The sequence below is a fragment of the Anopheles marshallii genome, chromosome 2 (assembly GCF_943734725.1).
Source record: "Anopheles marshallii chromosome 2, idAnoMarsDA_429_01, whole genome shotgun sequence".
Taxonomy (NCBI): Eukaryota; Metazoa; Arthropoda; class Insecta; order Diptera; family Culicidae; genus Anopheles; species Anopheles marshallii.
Window position 1 is genome coordinate 80,495,971 of NC_071326.1, and position 19,219 is coordinate 80,515,189.

General features: G+C 42.1%; 4 protein-coding genes across 4 annotated transcripts; 2 read left to right on the forward strand and 2 right to left on the reverse strand.

Annotated features, from left to right (window-relative positions):
- Positions 1–4,907: 4,907 nt before the first annotated feature.
- LOC128718664 (uncharacterized) lies at positions 4,908–5,471 on the reverse strand. Its single transcript, XM_053812285.1, has 2 exons — positions 5,460–5,471; positions 4,908–5,387 (listed from the first exon to the last, which is right to left on the reverse strand). The coding sequence occupies exons 1-2, from the start codon at positions 5,469–5,471 to the stop codon at positions 4,908–4,910; spliced, it is 492 nt and encodes a 163-aa protein (XP_053668260.1).
- Positions 5,472–7,471: 2,000 nt separating this feature from the next.
- LOC128718665 (adhesive plaque matrix protein-like) lies at positions 7,472–8,268 on the reverse strand. Its single transcript, XM_053812286.1, has 2 exons — positions 8,145–8,268; positions 7,472–8,080 (listed from the first exon to the last, which is right to left on the reverse strand). The coding sequence occupies exons 1-2, from the start codon at positions 8,154–8,156 to the stop codon at positions 7,472–7,474; spliced, it is 621 nt and encodes a 206-aa protein (XP_053668261.1). The 5' UTR covers positions 8,157–8,268.
- Positions 8,269–8,829: 561 nt separating this feature from the next.
- Positions 8,830–9,626, forward strand: LOC128718666 (adhesive plaque matrix protein-like). Its single transcript, XM_053812287.1, has 2 exons — positions 8,830–8,953; positions 9,018–9,626. The coding sequence occupies exons 1-2, from the start codon at positions 8,942–8,944 to the stop codon at positions 9,624–9,626; spliced, it is 621 nt and encodes a 206-aa protein (XP_053668262.1). The 5' UTR covers positions 8,830–8,941.
- Positions 9,627–10,673: 1,047 nt separating this feature from the next.
- LOC128718667 (uncharacterized) lies at positions 10,674–11,347 on the forward strand. The gene is made up of 2 exons (XM_053812288.1): positions 10,674–10,691; positions 10,763–11,347. The coding sequence occupies exons 1-2, from the start codon at positions 10,674–10,676 to the stop codon at positions 11,345–11,347; spliced, it is 603 nt and encodes a 200-aa protein (XP_053668263.1).
- Positions 11,348–19,219: the final 7,872 nt, after the last annotated feature.

A 19,219-nucleotide genomic window follows, 5' to 3' on the forward strand; every position in this document is an offset into this window, starting at 1 on the left:
AAATGTTTGGAGAAACAGTCATGAAACTAACGATAACAGTTTTCTACCTTTGCAAAAGACGCACACTTGCAGCAGGAAGATGCCGATCCGACTGCAAGCGTAAAGAAGTTCTTTGTTTACTAAGGGTTTCTGCTATTTGTTTTTCTATGTTTGGCTTTTTTTTTCCGCCGAAAATACCATATTATCCTTTAATTTACGGTAGACATTGGTGAGTTCAGTGGTTAGTATTCGAATTGAATTGTCTAAAATTGCTTTGATACTTAAAGACACCAATTTTTATATTATGGTATCGTTCAGAATATTTTTTATAGCAATATGCTAGTGCAATATCAACATTATTTTTATAGCATATTTAAAATTGATAATTAAGACTTTAAGCTAGGTTTTCCTTTGCATGTTTTAGTTTTGCATTAATTTTATAAAATTGCAAGTTAAAGTAAAATACTCTGTAGCAAGCATGGCTCTCTGAACAAACATTATCCATTATTTATTATACGAATCTGAGACAAATTATAGCTAGCTAATTAGCAGTTACCAAACGCATTTGAAATGTTTATGCAATAACTCCATAACTGCATCCAGATATCTAAAGTTGTGCCTGTCCCAATTGTTTATGGTAATTTTTTTACTAGAAAGGATGATTCAGTAACTTGCTAAAAGTGAAGTGATTGTGTTATAATATTTCAGATTTGTCGTACGGCATAGAACGCGAATGAGCATTTTGGCGGGAATTTGATCGTTACGGGAAGCAATCGTGCCCAACGGGAAGATGTCTGTTAATTGTATCGCATTATATTATGTATGCACGTTATATTTATTCTATTAAATTTACAAACAAAAAAAACCTAATTTTTTAATGACAAATTTCCAGTAATTTGAAGTTGGTGGACCAAATCTCGTCTCATATTCATCATCCTGGACTGTTTCATTACATATTATAAATTAGTCCAGTTAACACAATTTTTAGCACCCAAAGTTTAGTACATACTATTGACAAGAGTAATTAAAGTAAGAAGGAGAGCAATAAGCAATCGAAGTAAACATTTATCCTTATTTAAAACATGCACCGTATTAATTTTGAAAGAATTTTAAAGATACTTGAGACTTTCACACACGAGGATGATGTCGTACGTCGTTTGTTATTCTTTTCTTTTGAAAAGTCATACTAAATGTTAAATAAATTGCGAACTTCAAACTAGAAGGAAGTCGACTTTATAACCTAGAAGTACAAACGGAATACTTTGAACTCAAGTTTTTTTGTTATTTTTAAATTTTTTCTCTTCATGATTGTTTTGCTTATCGATTTCTGACGGTTTCATAATTTTAAATATATTACATTGTTTCTGTCAGAAGACTTACTTAGTTTATACTACGTATTATTTTGTCATGGCCATGACGTTTTGAAACAAATGATTTTATAGACCTCTACTTCCAACTGTGGTACTTTCATTCGTTCATTGAATACTTTAAACAATTTATTAAGGGAAATTCTTGACCACTCCCAACTTGTTTGTTGTTGGAAGTTGGAAAGAGAAAAATAAATCTTTGTTATTTGAAAGTATATTTCTTTAGATTTAACTAGTCGTAAGAAGTATGTTTAGTATATTGAACATTACTTCCGATTTCCAAATACTATAGTGATCGGAATGTAATAAGCATTACTTTACCAATACTAATCGTAAAACCGGCTCCACAAGATAGAAAGTGAAGTGATTATGGCTACACAATGCTTAACAAATCACTTTCCGGACAGAAGAGCATCACAGCAAAAAAAGCGGACCGTCACACACCTGAAGCTGAACATCAGGCTCAGGGTGGATTATCAGTCGGCTTGAGTCCGCGGTAGCCGGGTAGCGGTGTCGGGCGCGGCAAGGAAGTGTGTATGGTCGTTCTGCAAAGCCGGCCAAAATCTTCGGCTTATGCTGTCGAATGCATAGCGAGAGCAAGGTCTCGCGATCTTGCCGTTGGTCGCCGTCGTCGTCGAAAAGGCTGGCAGTCGGGGTGAATGTTGAGCAGGAAAACCTGTTCCAAGCGATGGGTAACATCATCGCCAAAGGGTGGACCCGAGTGGGGACCGAACGGGGCAACACCGGCAACGCTTCCAGAGTCCAGTGAGTCGTGGTATAGCTTTTCTTTTATTTCGTCGTGTCTCATCTTGCGCGCCTTTTGTTCTTGTTCGTTCCCGGGCGCGGGGTTCGTTTGCTTAAAATAAAGCGAGCCGGGCGAACGAAACGAACTCCGCTGCGAAGGAGAACAGAGATCGAAACGCGAACACGAAGAATGTGTGGTTTGTGCTTGGCGATACTTGCAGCTCCCACCAAACGGGAGGCATTTATCTTACCGGCCCGTGGTGGTGGCGGCGTTTGGTTGACCATCGCCGAAGGGAAACGATACGCACCGGTAGAACTGATCGTGAAGATGCCCAACACCGTCGTCAACGTTCAGTTCTCGCGCCAGAACAACGCGACACAGGCAGCAGCAGATTTGGTAGTTTTTTTTAGTTTTGTTGGGCGCGTTTTCAAATAAAAACATGCACCCGAAAACAACCAGTTTCCGAAGAGTAAAACAACAAAACGGAAAGCTACCAACGCACACTAACGCACCAACATCTAGCCAGCTAGTCGCGTAAAGGTCGATGGGAATGATGGATAATCGTCGGCGGTCGGCGGGGATATTGAGCATGAAACGGCGAAGGAAGAAAACAGAGGCAACACAATCTTACAAATTTCCCATTGTGGAAGCTTCAACACGGACTGCGATAATCACCAAACAAGTTCTTAGTGGTAGCTTTTGTTGTAGTTGCGGAAAGGGGAAAGAAAAAAAGTGATATTTTATTTGCAACCAAAAAAAAAAAAACACACACATTCTAATGGAAGCTGTAGCTGTTGTTTGCATAATTAGCAAATAATTTAACAAATTTATAACATCAAACTGTTAGATGTGAATGTCGTGCGAAGAGTTTGAAAAACGAAAAACGACTAGCAGAAAGGCATTATAGCATGGTCAAGGCACAGTGCTAACTCACAGCTAGCAAATAACTTAAAAAAAGGTAAACATTTAATCAATTAATCTGCACTTTAGTTAAGCTTTTTTTTCGTACAAGAACAATTACGATGAAATCATTAAACAGGTAAAAAAAACACGCACACACACGCACGCATCTTTTACATAATAATTGCCACCGGTTGCATTCGTGTTGTACAAGATAGTTGACAACTTCTATCGTGTTTACAACATCGGCGAACATAGCAGGCATTTTCATAGGAACCGCTAAAGGGACAACAACATCATTTGCCGTATGCATCCTAGCTCAGAGAAACAGAGATAAACAAGGAGAGAGTGAGAGAGAGCACGTATGCATCCTTCACATTCCGGAGAGCACATTTTCCCCGTTTGCAGAGCGAGTGAGCAAGATGCGAGGGAGAGAGATCATATTTGGGCTGTTACATATTATTTCACCCCATTGCGATAATGCGAAGGGGTTCCACGGGATTTGTGTTGCGTTTAATCGATGATTCATTTTTGTCGTCCAATCGAGTGGCAGGTAGTACCCTCGAACAACTCTAACAACCTCCGCAACACATCTCACCCAGCCTGCTGGATAGCGTAGCAATTGCGAGGGCAGTAGATGATAGGAAAGCCTCATGTGCTCGATTGGGGTGACACTTTTTTACGGGGGGAAAAAGGCTACTCGGGATTAGCACTGCTTGCGATGAATGGGAGTTAATGCAGTTGTAACGCACAGTGCCTCAACTGCACAAGTTTTAAACGATTGATTGATTTGTGTTTGAAAAATTATCTTTCCTTTCAGTTCTTCGAACATATTAGTTTAAATATCGAATCCAATATTAGAAATGGCAGTTTATCTTTAAAGATGAATGAAGAGGAATAGATTGTAGCGGACCGCCATAACCTGGGAAAAATTCACGTGTCTCTTATTTCCGCGTAAGTCGAATCCGGGAGGAAAATCGTTTATACTTCAAAGTCAACTATGTAACTCCCTGCTCTGTACTTAATTTAATCAGCAAATCAGGCAACTTTTTTGAAAAAATACATTAAAATAAATTAAAAACAAATGTTTTGTATGACGTAGGAGAGTATTTTCGACCGACTATTCGACCTTTTGGCTTAGATTTTGTACTATAAACGAACTCAACTGTCAAATTTCCAAAAACCGCGCGTCTCCGAATTCGCGTATAAGAGGAACCGCATATCTCGGGGACTGCCTGTACAACAAGTATATTATTCACAATACACTTTAACTTAAAATAATTTTAATAAAATGATACAACAAAATATAGCAACAAACGACGCGCTGAGGAAAAAGCGCCTACTCAAAAATGAGGAAATTTATGGCACGTAAAGAAAGCAATTAGCACAAATCATCTGTATTTTTTTTTAAATATTCATGTCACAAGTTTCTGATTAAGCAAATTTCATTTGATTTAAATAACCAAACTCACTTTAAATGACATGGCACCATAGTGAAAAACTCAACAAATAAGTTTGCCATAATTAGAAGCCATAATGCTCGTTCGGTGTGAGATCATGCTAAAATATTGAACCAACGGCAGATGGCGCCACTGTCGCGTAAGGGGGAATTTTCATACAGAAACGAATTTAAATTATTCTTCAATAATTTGCAGAGATTTAGTAAATTTGATCTTAAATGAAAATATTAAAATTCTACATTTTTTCTTCTTTTTATAGTTTTAAGTTCCAAACTCCAAAACTTCATTTCGGCTGGAAAAACAATTTTCTCTTATAGTTTACGCACCGATTTTTTTTTCTCTCAAGCAAATTTAAATACACATCTTTCGTTGATTCCACTAAGCAAAGGTCTCTTTTATTTACAAACACCTAGTCGATAGTTAAACGGTGCCGTACATCGTGCGTGTTAGTTACACTCAATACACATGTCCGTAGGCAGCACCATACGGAACATTTGGACCAGCGTAGTAAGCAGCGTAAGACAAGGGTGCCTCGACAGCGTTGATAACATTCTTGTCATACCCGTAAACATGACTATTAATTGGGGCTTTCGGCTCGTTTGTGTGTACCCGGTTGGACACGTGGCTAGTGACGTACGTTGGAGTAGAGACGAAGGTTTTGCTGAGTGTAGTTTTACCCTCCGGCAGTGGTCCACCGATGGTAAAGGGGGCTGGATTGGGAAAGCCATTCAGCAGGACGGCTTGCACACTGCGGTGCGATGCTCGAGCGAGCGGCTCCACAAGATGAGCCGCTGGCGAATATCCGGACAGCACCGAACCATGCGTAAAGGCTGCTGGTGCAATGGTTGATCCATAACCGAAAACTCCCGCGTAAGGCAGATCGGTCGGTAGATAGTCGGCTTGGGCACAAGCAAGCAGTGCTAGGATTGCTACGAACTGAGAAAAGAATCCCAAAGAATGGGTTTGTAAAACACAAGAGGGATTTTTTTAGGCAGCTTTGCTACTCACTTTAAACGCCATTGTGGAAGTTGGAATTCTTGTCAGCCTGCTGATACGAACGCGTGTTTGATAATGCTCACTGTGAAGCCATCATTTATATACTCGACACTAAGTCGGAAGTGAATCGTTTCTATTGCCACCCGCATGAAAAAAAAGCAATTGTGCCCGTCAAAATAATTGCCATTTCCTCATTGAAGTTTATACGCTTGTGTTGGACGATTTCCTACCGGCAAGCGAAAGGAAGATGTTCAAAAGACTTCAATGACCGCGACACAAGCATAAGCGACGAACGTCGCCAAGAGAAAACCCGTAATCATCGGGTGGATGTCGATCGATGACAATAAAATGGAAGCGACCCAATACACAATCGCACGATCGGGGACCTGCACACTGAAGGAAACTTAATGTTGGAGTAGTTTAACACACGATTACGCAACCGGAATGTGGAGCGCAACGAATGGTGGAGACGGGGTAAAGGGAAGAGTGAGGCGGTGCGAAGTATGTGCGATTTTCTGTCCTCATGGTGACGGTGGTCGAATGTCTTGTGTGTGTGACTGATTTTTTGCTTCAATTTTCAAAAAAACTTCTCTCATTTCTGCAATTCGTTTCACTTCCCTCCTAAGGCCAGCGCTGGTGCCTCCTATTCCTAGGGCCGACTGGTGGTCGGAACGGTGCTCGAAACGGACGCACACGACCACGGCCGGGAGACACGCTACCTTGAACTTTTGTCGGTTTCTTTCTCGTAGCAGGTATTATTTAGTCATTTCCTTACTTTTGTCGCCCTGCCATTGGCGTTCGATGTGGCTCAGACCATTCCGATCGCGCGATCGTGCGTACCATGTTGGGCGGATTTTGTCGCCAACGGGTTGCTACGGGGCAACACCGTAGCTCGCAAATGCGGTTCAGTGTCATTCGGTAAGCTTGGTTCAATTAAGATTAAGAAACAGACCCTCGAAACCATCGGCGGACGTGTGGTCCCTCTCGAGCGACCCGGTGCAATGATCCGATGCGGATCGATTCCGAACCGCTTGCAACCGTGTGGGCCCTAGTGGATTGGATTGAATTTGGAAGATTATTGTCGGTCAACATCTATTCTTTTTTTTTTGTAGCGAAGTGTAGTTTAAGAGTAGCTTAATTGATAATCCGTAAACACCTGCCCGTTCGGTGGGAATGAGAGTTCAATCTACGCGCCACTATCCAATCCATATTCGGTCGGATGGACGCACCACCAAAGGGACGGAACGCACCACTCGCCCTAAGGGTGTGCTTTCAGTGAATCGTTGTAAAAAGCAATATAATATTACAGTGATTTCGATCGGTGCGCGTAAAATGCCAGCACATTTCGAGGGCTTTAATGGATGGCAGACTGTTACATTTAACGCCCCAGTCCTTGGCATGCAATCCTTTGGGGAACGGTCGCCGGTGCTGTAGAGCTAAATGGACGTTCGATGTGATAGTTATTTGCGAAGAACCTTGTTTCGTCTTATCTCGATAACACCGATATTGCCCCTTAAAAGAAGGGCTTGCGAACGATGCAGCCCCCCCCCCCGAATGTTAAGCGATTAAAAGTTTACCAACCATTGGATGCTGCATTGAAGGTGTTTTAATTTCCATGACTCATAACCGTCTTGTAACAGAGATCCTTTCATCAATCGCTTTATTTTCTGTGATTGATATGATCTAAACCATATTGCATGCACTATGAAAACTTAGTTAAACAACAAAACCATCCGGTTTGGGGTTAAACTTATAGGTTAACCTTCGTCTAAATATCTGAAGTTTTACGTTCGATGTTGACAAATGTAGACGCAAAAAAATCAGTCTTTTTTGTGTTTATCAGCATTCATAACTCCTAATTAAATAATCATCCTTGATAGCATGATTGCGAAAGAAAATATTATGGATCATATTTTTAAAGACATTTCTGCCTTCAATTTTATTATATAAATATACTTTTTTTTACAACGTCACATAAGCCGTAAAGCAATCGAATCAATAATATATCACAGACACAAATCACATTACAATCCATGGCCATAGATGCCACCGTAAGCGAGGTTTTGTCCATAGGACAGGACCTTTCCGCCATAGATCGGAGCTGGCTGAGCGATGATGCTCTTGCCGTACACTGGCTCAGCGATCAAAGCCTTGGCCGGATAGATGGGCTCAGCGAACACATTCTTGGTGTAGATTGGCTCCGAAACGATGGTCTTCGTGTATGCCGGCTCAGCAATCAGAGTCTTGGCGTATGCCGGCTCAGCAATCAGAGTCTTGGCGTATGCCGGCTCAGCAATCAGAGTCTTGGCAATCGGACCATACGACAGAGGCTTCGAGTACTCGATGTTCTTCACCAGAGCTGGGGCCTGGTACAGAGAGTGAGGAGCAGCATAGTCCAGGGTTGGAAGAGGGTTGGTAAGTGCCAGCGGCTTGCTGACCACAATCGATGGAGCAGCCTGAGCATAACCGTGGTACAGCTGTGGCTCCGGAAGGATGGTCTTGGTCACCAGCGGGGCACCATGTTTGACGATGTTGGAGTAGCTGACTGTGGACGGAGCATAGGACAGATGGGAGGCATCACTCGGGATGTATCCGGCGCTGACACAGGCCAGGGAAGCGGCGATCAGGACGAACTGAAAATGATAAAAGTGTGGTAAAATATTTTGGATAGTTAGAGATATTACTCCTTAAACTTACTTTGGAAGCCATTGCTGAAGGTTGATAGAGGACGAATGCACTTTGTTGGAAAACTGCACGATGAGTGATGTGTGTCCGATCAACCGATTGTGCTTTTATAGCGAGGTGCCATTGTGCGAAAATTCGCCAAGCAGGATGTGAGAGGGGCGTCAAACGATGGCCATTTGAAATTTCTCTGTACGTATTGATGTTGTGGATTAAATTAAGTAACAATTTGGCATGATAGCCAGGGTAATAGTTTCAAATAAAATTATTAATGATATAATCAGTACAGATGACTGTATATATTAAGATGATTCTGACCCGGAAGATATTCAAGCCAATATCTATGTTTTCCTTGTTTGTTTTATTGTCTAGCGAAAATTGAAACATAATAAATATTATCAAATACGTATCGATTATCAAATTTATATAAGGAAATAAAACAAGAATGAAAACAAAGCGAAACGCTTAAAAATATTGTTAGGAAAATGTTCTTTTTAAACATGCTCTGAAGCATATCTATACCGATCATGGAGCGGAGTTTGACGATCGCTCATTTATAGAATCGTTTTTGAAGAAAACTTCACCATTTTAACTTAACATGGAACTAATATCACTTGTTGTCATGCCGTTATGACATCACAAAACACAAAGAGTTTTCAAATTGCCATCGTTTGACGCCCCTCTCACATCCTGCTTGGCGAATTTTCGCACAATGGCACCTCGCTATAAAAGCACAATCGGTTGATCGGACACACATCACTCATCGTGCAGTTTTCCAACAAAGTGCATTCGTCCTCTATCAACCTTCAGCAATGGCTTCCAAAGTAAGTTTAAGGAGTAACTTCTCTAAGTATCCAAAATATTTTACCACACTTTTATCATTTTCAGTTCGTCCTGATCGCCGCTTCCCTGGCCTGTGTCAGCGCCGGATACATCCCGAGTGATGCCTCCCATCTGTCCTATGCTCCGTCCACAGTCAGCTACTCCAACATCGTCAAACATGGTGCCCCGCTGGTGACCAAGACCATCCTTCCGGAGCCACAGCTGTACCACGGTTATGCTCAGGCTGCTCCATCGATTGTGGTCAGCAAGCCGCTGGCACTTACCAACCCTCTTCCAACCCTGGACTATGCTGCTCCTCACTCTCTGTACCAGGCCCCAGCTCTGGTGAAGAACATCGAGTACTCGAAGCCTCTGTCGTATGGTCCGATTGCCAAGACTCTGATTGCTGAGCCTGCATACGCCAAGACTCTGATTGCTGAGCCGGCATACGCCAAGACTCTGATTGCTGAGCCTGCATACGCCAAGACCATCGTTTCGGAGCCAATCTACACCAAGAATGTGTTCGCTGAGCCCATCTATCCGGCCAAGGCTTTGATCGCTGAGCCAGTGTACGACAAGAGCATCATCGCTCAGCCAGCTCCGATCTATGGCGGAAAGGTCCTGTCCTCTGGACAAAACCTCGCTTACGGTGGCATCTATGGCCATGGATTGTAATGTGATTTGTGTCTGTGATAATGTGTTGTTAAAAACTGTACAAGATTGGACATGTGAATAAATAAACTTTGCATTAAGTACGTTTGGGTAGTTAAAAGTGTCTTTAATTTATCTTACACCTTACAAAATTTTTATTATGTTTTAGTATTTTTGAGTATTTTTACAACTTATTGTTGTTGTTATCTTATTCTCTTTTTTGTTGTTATTTATCGTCGCTCCTTACCATTTCCTTACCATTTTTTAATAATTTAAATCTGTCACTTTTCTCTTTTAAATTAATATTTTCAAACATTCTGACAAGTTCGATGATCAATACAATAATGACTGTTACTGATTTAAAACTTTAGAAACCCTCTTTTATTTATCTTTTACAAAATCTAAACCCTAATCATCTTTAAATAAAGTAGTTTAGTAAAAGAAAAAACACCGAAATATTTGCATTATTTTACAAGTTAAAGCAATAGCGATAAACTAAAAATATCTGTAACATAATAAATTTTAAAAAAACCTCGTGATAACAAATAATAAAACAAAGAATAAAATGAAAGACAGTAACAATTCAAAAGAACTTACAGAAAACTAAGCTTATAATTCGAAAGATTGCGTCATCCGTTTCAAACGATTATAATAAAAAGCAATACATAATATGCGCAGTAGAAAGAGCGAAAGTAAATCCTTCATTACTTGCCGATTTGAATAGCAAATGGCAGCACCTCAATGACTCCAAACCGAACCACTTTGTACTGAGCTAAAGGCTCACAAATGACGATGTGTCGAGATTGGATAGCGCACTATTTTTATGGTCTTCTAATTGCTCTTTAAAATGATAAGCCCGTACCGAAGCGGTCACGGGAGTGTAACGAATTAGATAATGAATTTTCATCTCCAAACTTCAAATAAACCAACCGTAGCCAATGCGAATTAGTGTCTCGGGCAGAGGCGTATAAAAAGAAAGAAATGTATCGAAACTCATCACAGTGTCATCCTTGGTGTCTCGACGCGTGAGTGAAAACGTTAGCAGCCATGATTCTCAATTCATCTCACAGGATGCAGTGTTTCTATATGGTGAGAAAATCAAACGATACTTGAGGTTTGGAAAGTTACAAATTAATGACATTTCTTTCGATTCCTAACAGATTCTACTGCTTATTGCTTGCATACACGGGGGATTAAGTGCTTCGAGTGAATCGGAAGCAAATCTTAAGTCACACTACGTACCAACCGCCGTCAGTTATGTGAGCTTCATCCAACACATCGTTCCAAAGAGAGTGGAAAACTCGATGGTACTTCCCAAACTACCAACTCGTGCTCCTTTCCACCATCACGGTCCAACAAGAGCTGAGCAATCGGGGATGCAATTCGTTCCAATGGTCAAACCAGTGCAAAACCAATACTACTCCCAGGGACAGATGAATAGTCCAAGGCAAGAACACAACATGTCCCATCCGAAAACTGGTGCCCGACCGATGGCAAACGCTTATCGCCCTGTCTACCCCACTGGCTATTCTGACCCGGTTTACGTTCACAGTAGGATTCCTCTCGCATCCAGGTACGCCAGCGGGAATCGCGTAGTAAACCATCCGACGGTGATCGGTGTTCAACAACCAGCCTACGTGAAGAAGTACGTACAGGTTGGTGCGTACAATCCGAGCTGGGTACGCAAAACGTTAACATACGCACCCAAACTCACGTACGTTCCCCACAACTATCAACGAGTGTGACGGCTCCGGGCTGGGAACAGTTCAAGAGAGGTGTAAAGAAAGACAAGAAATAAATACCTAAAAGTAAACGCTTCTGACAAGTCTTTAATAGTTATATTCAATCGACACACCACACCAAAACCTTCCCTAGTTTGACAAACAGACAGTCAGTTTGGCCTACATTAAAAACCCTTTAACATTTCACCCCGTACTCTTTTTGCTGGGTGGTGTGCCGAAAAAAAAAAACACCCATTGTTTATACTGTGGGCCAATTCGTCAAGTCACGGTAGCTGTCCAGGCCGGCCTGTCACATACCGCGGCGGTGCGGTGTCCCGGCGGCGAATTCGTTTCACGCCTCCCAGCACCGACCGGGTGCACGCGGTCTTTAATCAACCGATCAGCAGCAGCTGCAGACGGTTAGTGTGTGACGACCCTGCGTGACCTTTGCGGTGGTGGTAGGTAATGTTTTGGACGGGGTTCGTTTGCATTTAGCACTAATATTTTGAGTTTGCACGTTAGCTACGTCCAGACATCCCGCGAAGGTCGCTATGGTTACCAGCGGTGAGTATGCGGGTTACGAAATTGACACAAGTTATACAGATCGGGGGTTCCCCAAATGCTGCGGGTGACGATCGGATTGAGATACATTTATGTGAAATAAATAAAATAAGTTTAGGAAAGTTAATGTTGTTTTGCCTTCTTTTATAGAACATTGAAGTAACAACCCGAGTAGTTCCACTTATCTATAATTATAGCATTCTCCTACTGTAATTATGGCATTTATTATTTAACTCTACAGTCGCTGAAGAAATTCTTTCTTCTTCCTCCTCTTCCTTTTCTTCTTTTTGTATCCTTCTTATTCGTCTTCTTCTTCTTCTTCTTCTTGTTCTTTACGTAACGACCTATCAAACTATGCCTGCTACAACTAATATTCTATAGATTTACCACCTAAATCATGCACCAGGGTTGAATTAAATTCGATCTAAGACTTTCGGTATATGCCACTGAGGTAAAGGACTATGGAACCAGTCTTTACATACTATGACCAGATGATATATTAATCTGTGACGCGAATCTTATTTACTAACTTAACAGGCGTCTTGGCCTGTTGCAGGAGTCTTCTAAATCGCTCACGGTCGAGCCAAACGTCGTCTGCCTATTCATTATCCGGACCTATTTACCGGACGCATCAACGCCCTCATTCCATCTCAAATTAGCCTTACCACGCCTCCTCTGTCCATCTGGACGACCTAAGAGGACTTTGACGGGCTGGGTCATCCGATGTCATTCTCATGACATAATCAACCCACTGGAGCCTGGTAAGTCTGATTCGTTGTACGGCTGTGAGTTCATCGCACAGCTTATAGATCTCATCCTTATACCCATTGTCCTACCAAACTCACAGGGCCCAAAATCCTCATGAGCATCTTCCAGTCGAACGCGGCCAAGAAGATTCAGTTTGAAAGTCCATGTCTCAGAAGTGTATGTAAGCACTGGAACTATATCAGTTCGACAGATCTTTAGAGTACAGCACCTTAGATCGTATCTCAACATCATTGTGATCATAATTGATTGGAATGCGATCATAACACAGATCGGCCTCATTATTGTCGAGTAAACTTCTCGCCCAAGCGAATTTCTTGGAGGAATTTATTTAACTTAATACGTTATGTATGATTTCATCTAGCATTTTTTATTTGTTTTGTGTCATTCAAAATTCAAAATTGAACAATGTTTTCATATTAGTTTGAAAACAATGCGAGGAGTCTTAATAAACCAAAAACTCGATATCCAGTAGTCAAAGTACTTCCTCATAGATGGCGCCACAACTAAGAAGCAAGCGACAAAATCAAATAAAGGCAAAATCAAAGATGAACATTATTTAACCGAAGACATTTAAATTACTCCGTGATCGTAGAAATATATATAAGAATATATATGAATATTGTGTTAAGTTCTGGAATGTTAAAAAAAGACATATTAAGAATAAACAACAAAAAACAGGAAGAATTAATTGTCCGAATGATATCATCACATGCAAACAATATCGGACAGCTGAATACAGTCCAAACAAGCGCTTTTTTACAAACCTCTAAACAGATTTATCGTTCTATTTTAGAATCGATCAACCCATTCTTGGCAGTTCCGTTTCTGTTACCAACTTCAAGGCTAGTGTACTGCTTCCCAAATCCGGTTTTTTTATTGCCAGCGCTGTCCATGAAATTCACCACGCAGATTCGCTTTCGATCGAGGAAGATGACCGTTGGATGTGTTTACAGAGAGAGGAAGAGCAAGAGTGTGAGTACTGCATCTGTTTCATCCTCATTTGTGCGGCCGTTTGCATCAACGGTAGCCCTGCTACACTTTCAATCGCTGTACGGTACAACGCTACAACGCTTCAAGGTGAACTAGTTATCCTGCCAGCAGTTGCAGAAGGAACTAAGGGCAACAGGGACCACCAGCCTCCGTTTTTTTTTTTTTGGTTTATCCTTACCCTCGGAATCACACCGCAACGAGGAGACAATTCCCACCGCACCGGTTGGTACAACCGAAGTCCTGTGGTCCAGTAATCCAGTTTCGTTGCACCTCGTCACAAACCTGTTTGCCGTTGTGGACCACCCGGCGGCAGCGGATGGGCAAAGCAGACAGGGAAGAAAAATGGAAGCTGCTGTTACTGGGCACTTTTACTTTCGTGGTACCTTAAACTTACCAGGCACCGCGCGCTCATGTGTCGCTGGCTGTGTCGAGTGTTTTCATATTTGTAACCTTTTGATTACCTAAAGCTTATGATCAGCAATTTACGGACCATTTTTTGATACTCCAGCAAAACGACACTATCAACGGTAAATCTGTCCACCGGCGCGTGATTGTGCGGCTTACAGGGAACCGTGTTTCAAGGTTGATGTCCGCCGGCCGATAGGCACCGCGACCGACCGCGCTAAGCGGGTTCGAAAGAAAGTGTGCCTTCGGAAAAGTGGCACGCACCGAAAGTGACACGCGATTGAACTCCCGAACGGTGACGTAACGGTGCGTACGGTTGTCGGGCCGGCGGTCGGAAAACCGGTCGGATGCGACCCAATTACTTCGAATCATACGGAACCCCTGAAGGCATGCGAAGGTGGATGCTGGTCGGAAGGTGATTGAATTGCTTCGTTCGGGTTAATTTAAGCGGCGTAGATTGTTGTGGTATTTTTATCTTTAAGCCTCTAGTCTGGTGTGGCTGCATCGTGAGCCATTAAGAGGTTTTAATAGAATTTCAGTCGAAACGGATAAGATTCCAAATTTATCTGGCTTCACAATCAACCAAAATGGAATTGGAACTTCAAAATGGAAGTAGTAAATTGGTTATTAGCATTACAAACTGTAAAGGCTTTTTTCGTTGGTAGATTGTTTCAATGTCATTCCCACGACATGACACGCAACGGACGTCTGTGGTGAGGAACGTCGTCGTCTGAGTGGAGGAATTCTGGATTGTTTTTTCCGCTTTTTGTAAGATGGAATATCATTCTAAGCGACACAGTTTGAAACCCCTATAGGTGAGTTTTAGACCAAGACAACTCTCTTAACTATCTATCGTACGCAGGACTGACTATCGAGCTAAAGCCAGACCTCTTGAGGTTGTGGGAGAAGGACCTGTTGAAAATGTACTCTCAAACAGTTGATATTTGCTTCAAGTAGCATCACCAGAAAGAACCAGGTGGCCGAGGTCTCCTTATCATTGAAAAGAAATCGGAATGGTGACTAGTCGAGAGATCTTGAGACATTTCTTTCTATCTTCGCCTTGTAAGTGACTTTGATATTTCATGAAGGAGTTAGCATTGTTGACTTTGACAGTTGCTTCAGATTGCATCTTTCTATAGAGAATTGTTCATCGTGTTTGCTGTTGGTTTATCAGATGTCGTACAGAAAAGTCATTCAGCCTTTTTCAACCTTTTATCCTGTTAATACTTAGCTCTAAGAATACTGATTCCTTCATGGGACCACTGAAAATTCTTAGCCTCTGCCTAGTCTTTCAGAAAGTCTTTGGCAGTTAGACCCTTAAGTTTTCATTAGTTAATTCTTTGAATGTTTTTAAGTTCCCTTTACTACCTCAGCAATATTCAGATCAATTCTAATGGTTGAGTTATTTATTTATTTAACAAATTTTGTATAATTTAGTATGTAAAGTTTTGTATAATTTTTACAATACATTTCCTCCTTGTAATTTGTCCCACGTTATAGTGCTTAAATTGCTGTACGTTAAACTAATTAAAAGTATTATTTTTAAACTCTAAATGAGGTTAAGTTTGTTTGAATGGTTATAAATATTTTGCACTGTTTAATACAAAAAAAAACAAAGCCTTCGCGCCATCCGAAATGTTGCAAATCAATAAGTGTATTCTTCAATATTTATAACGTGTTATCAACCAACTGTCATCGAACTGTTATCGCGTGGAAAGATTGCACATAACGCATACACTGTAATCGCATCAGCATTTGATCCAATCGATTTCCAGTTTTCCACCTTTTCGCACTGTTATCGTCTTCGTGCCCAATGGATTGGGCAATCGACAATTTCCAAACGTCTGCCATTTTGCTGTTTCTCTCCGCTTGTCTGTTTAGTTTTTCCCGCCAGACAAACAAAAAAAAAAACCTCGCCTCTTGTTAGCAATCTGCAAATTAAAATCAAATCTGATTTCATGGTGGGCGAAATTTTTCGCCCATTTGTTGTGTTGTTTTTCTTCATCCCAATATCACGCCTCCTTGCGGCTGTCACGATGGCAGCGTTCAGAGCCGGGTCAAAGGAAGAAACATCGACGGCATCGTAAAAGCTTTCCTTCATGGATGTTTTATTTAATTTGTTCCATCCCACCGTCGCCGTCGGTGTCCGAACTGTCACATTCTCGATGAGCTGTCGGGTGTGAAATTTATTTTCGGTGTAGCTCATGCGTCAGCCGCTTCGCCGGCTCGTGTGTCCTCGGGTGTTTTGGTGGTTGGAATTGGTGTTGTTGTTGGCGGTTAGGGTGTCGCAGGCGCAAAACAGCGTAACGAGTGCACCCGAAAAAGGCCAAAAAAAAAGGTACAGGTGTGGTATGGCAATCGATCGCACCGCAAATGCTGCTCTTGAAACGAAATGGCAAAATTGGCTACTCTCAGGAAAAAAAGTATTAGCAGCGAAGCCTTGTATGCTGATGAATTGTACTAGACAAGAGGGTCATTGGCTATACCGGGCATAAAGACACTTAAAAACACACGTAATTGATAGTGAAGAATGGCCAGAAACAAAGAAACCCATTAGATAATGTTCCTAAAACATAAAGAACATTTCATTCTATGTTGTCCTTCGAGTACCATTATCCGCCAAGCATAGCGATAATTGTCCCCTTAATTGATCCTTCCTTTTCCTTTCTTTCCACCACTCACTGTTGATAAAAGTCTTCCACTGCCGTTCAATCACTTTTGAAGCGCTACAAAGTATGTTGGGCCTGCACAATGGACGGACACTTCACCTGGGATTGAAATAAATCCTCCCATTTAATCCCACCATTTCGCCCTTTTATTCCTTCACACCGATCATCCACCGATTCCCGGGACACTGTCTCGCAACGCAACGCGTGTGTCAATGTCAAGAGGCGTCAGCAGTGCAACAACACTCACGCGCACCAGCGTCTGGAGAAGTGTCACTCGCGATCGAGTGTGGCATCACTTCATCCGACGTGATCGTCGACGCGCTCGTTGTTGCAATGCCCCAATGTGTGGCTGTGACTCATCTCGCAGCATCTCCGACGGCTGTCCCCACAGTCTTTCGTCCTCGGTGTAACCAATAAGTTTGCCGTGTTTATGATTAATTACGCGTGTGGACAAGTGTGCCGTGTGGCACGAACCGGACCGAATGCGTAGGACGGGCTCCGAAAGGGGTGGGGTTCGCAAGGTCAGGCTTGTGATCACACCATTAGACTCTCACTGCGTAGCACTGCCGATGGTCGATTTGCGTGCCCGCTGGCAAAGATCCTTGGACCGCCTGTGCGCCAGCTCCACCGCGCATCGGTGAAAGGTTCCGGTTCTAGACCAGTGCGTTCCGGATGTGGGAAACATAAATTAGACAAAACTATTGCCGTATCTAAAGCTGGGCTCAGTGGAAAACCGTTTCTGTGATCTTGAACTGCCTTGCGCGACCCGAATGAGTGAGTCCGGAAATCTATAAAAACGGACTGGTTCTAATGGGTCGGTTTTATTATAGCCATTGACAGCAGAGAAATAAAATCTAAATTAGTAAATACCATTTTTATAAATGGGCTTTGACGTCGTTCCGAGTATAATTATAGCAAAACTTGAATATTTCCAATACCGCCGCAGTCCACAGTAAACCGCAGTGTGTCCAAAAGGAAACCACTATTTTGTAGACACACGATCAATTTGTTAACAGTCGAAACCCTTTCGTTGTGATGGGATGATGGCAAAATCTACCAGCTCCTTCCACACGATCGCATGCCCTGCAGTCAAAATCCCTCCACACAATGCACTGTGGTTTTGGGCGAGCTGTATGTCGGCCGCACGATCGACCGACACTGCAGCTTATACAACCTCGTAATGTTTGACATTCAGCAGAGGTTGGGCTGGCTTGGAGGGATGTTCTGTGCGAGAAACACACTCCACTGCTTCGATGGCCCCCAAAAGCGGGAGACACCACACCGTGCACATTTATTGATGTCGCAAAATCTCGATAAATGTTTTTTTCTACCGCCCCCTGTCCACCACACCGCACAGCACACCACCACATTTCCCAATAGGAGGTGCGATGAATAGGTGTTAAATTTGTATGAATTATAATTATGAATAATGTATGCAGGTTTCGGTAACACGCGCATCAAATGGCGGGAAGCGTGGTCGAGAAAAATGTGCCATGCACTTGTTGTGCAATACGAACTACCCCGGGTACGAATGGCTCTAACGTTCCGTTGCCCCTCTGCCTCCAGGGTGGATTTGTTCAATGCGACAAGCAACGAAAAAGCCCTTTAACAAATTAATTTAAATGACATGAAACCCTTTTTCCGTGATCGTGTATGAGATCGCGTTGCACAACGGGGGTTTTGACGGGCAAGCGGTTGAATGATTAATGCAACCGCCCTTTGCGAATGGAAATGGGGCACACAATGAAAGCCCCGTACGACTTTGTGATCGGGGCTGTCGGACAGGTGGATTAAGTTGTTAGAGCTATCCAGGGTGTCGATCAGACTCGAAAATTTGCCGACAAATGGAGTGATGTATTAGATGAGGGTAGACGAATGCCATTAAGCTTTTCAGCTCTTAGCTGGATATTCAATTAATCCATAAGTCCTACAAGAAGCGGGGCTGTTAATTTGCTTCTGTTGGATCATACCGAGTGAATGACTCCAAATCTCCATTGTGGTAGTTCATGTATCTTCGCATATTCATGAAGTTGTAACAACATCAAGAATCTTGAAAGATTTAAATTTATCCAGAGGTTCACAAATGCATAGAAATTCAAGAACATTGGGAAATCCTCGTTAATCTTCAGAAACCTAAGAAGTATCAGAAATTCTAGAACCTTCAGAGACCTTTAACCTGATGTGATTGATTAATTTTACGAATCAACTCACATACACAAATCTTCTGATCTTCAGAATCACAGGAATCTTCAGAAATTCAAGCACCTCCAGTGGCTGACAACCTTAAAAGATTAAGAATCTTTCGAGAACCAACACAAAATCGCCAGTCTTGGGAAATTCAAAAGTCTTAAGGATCTCAAGATTCTTCAAAAATTAAAGAATCTTCAGAGACTCAAATTCATAATTCTTGGGAAATTCTCAAATAATTTAAAAGCACTAGAATTTACAAGAATCTTCAGAGACTCAACCTTGAATCTTCAACCCACAGACTTAAGAAATGGAT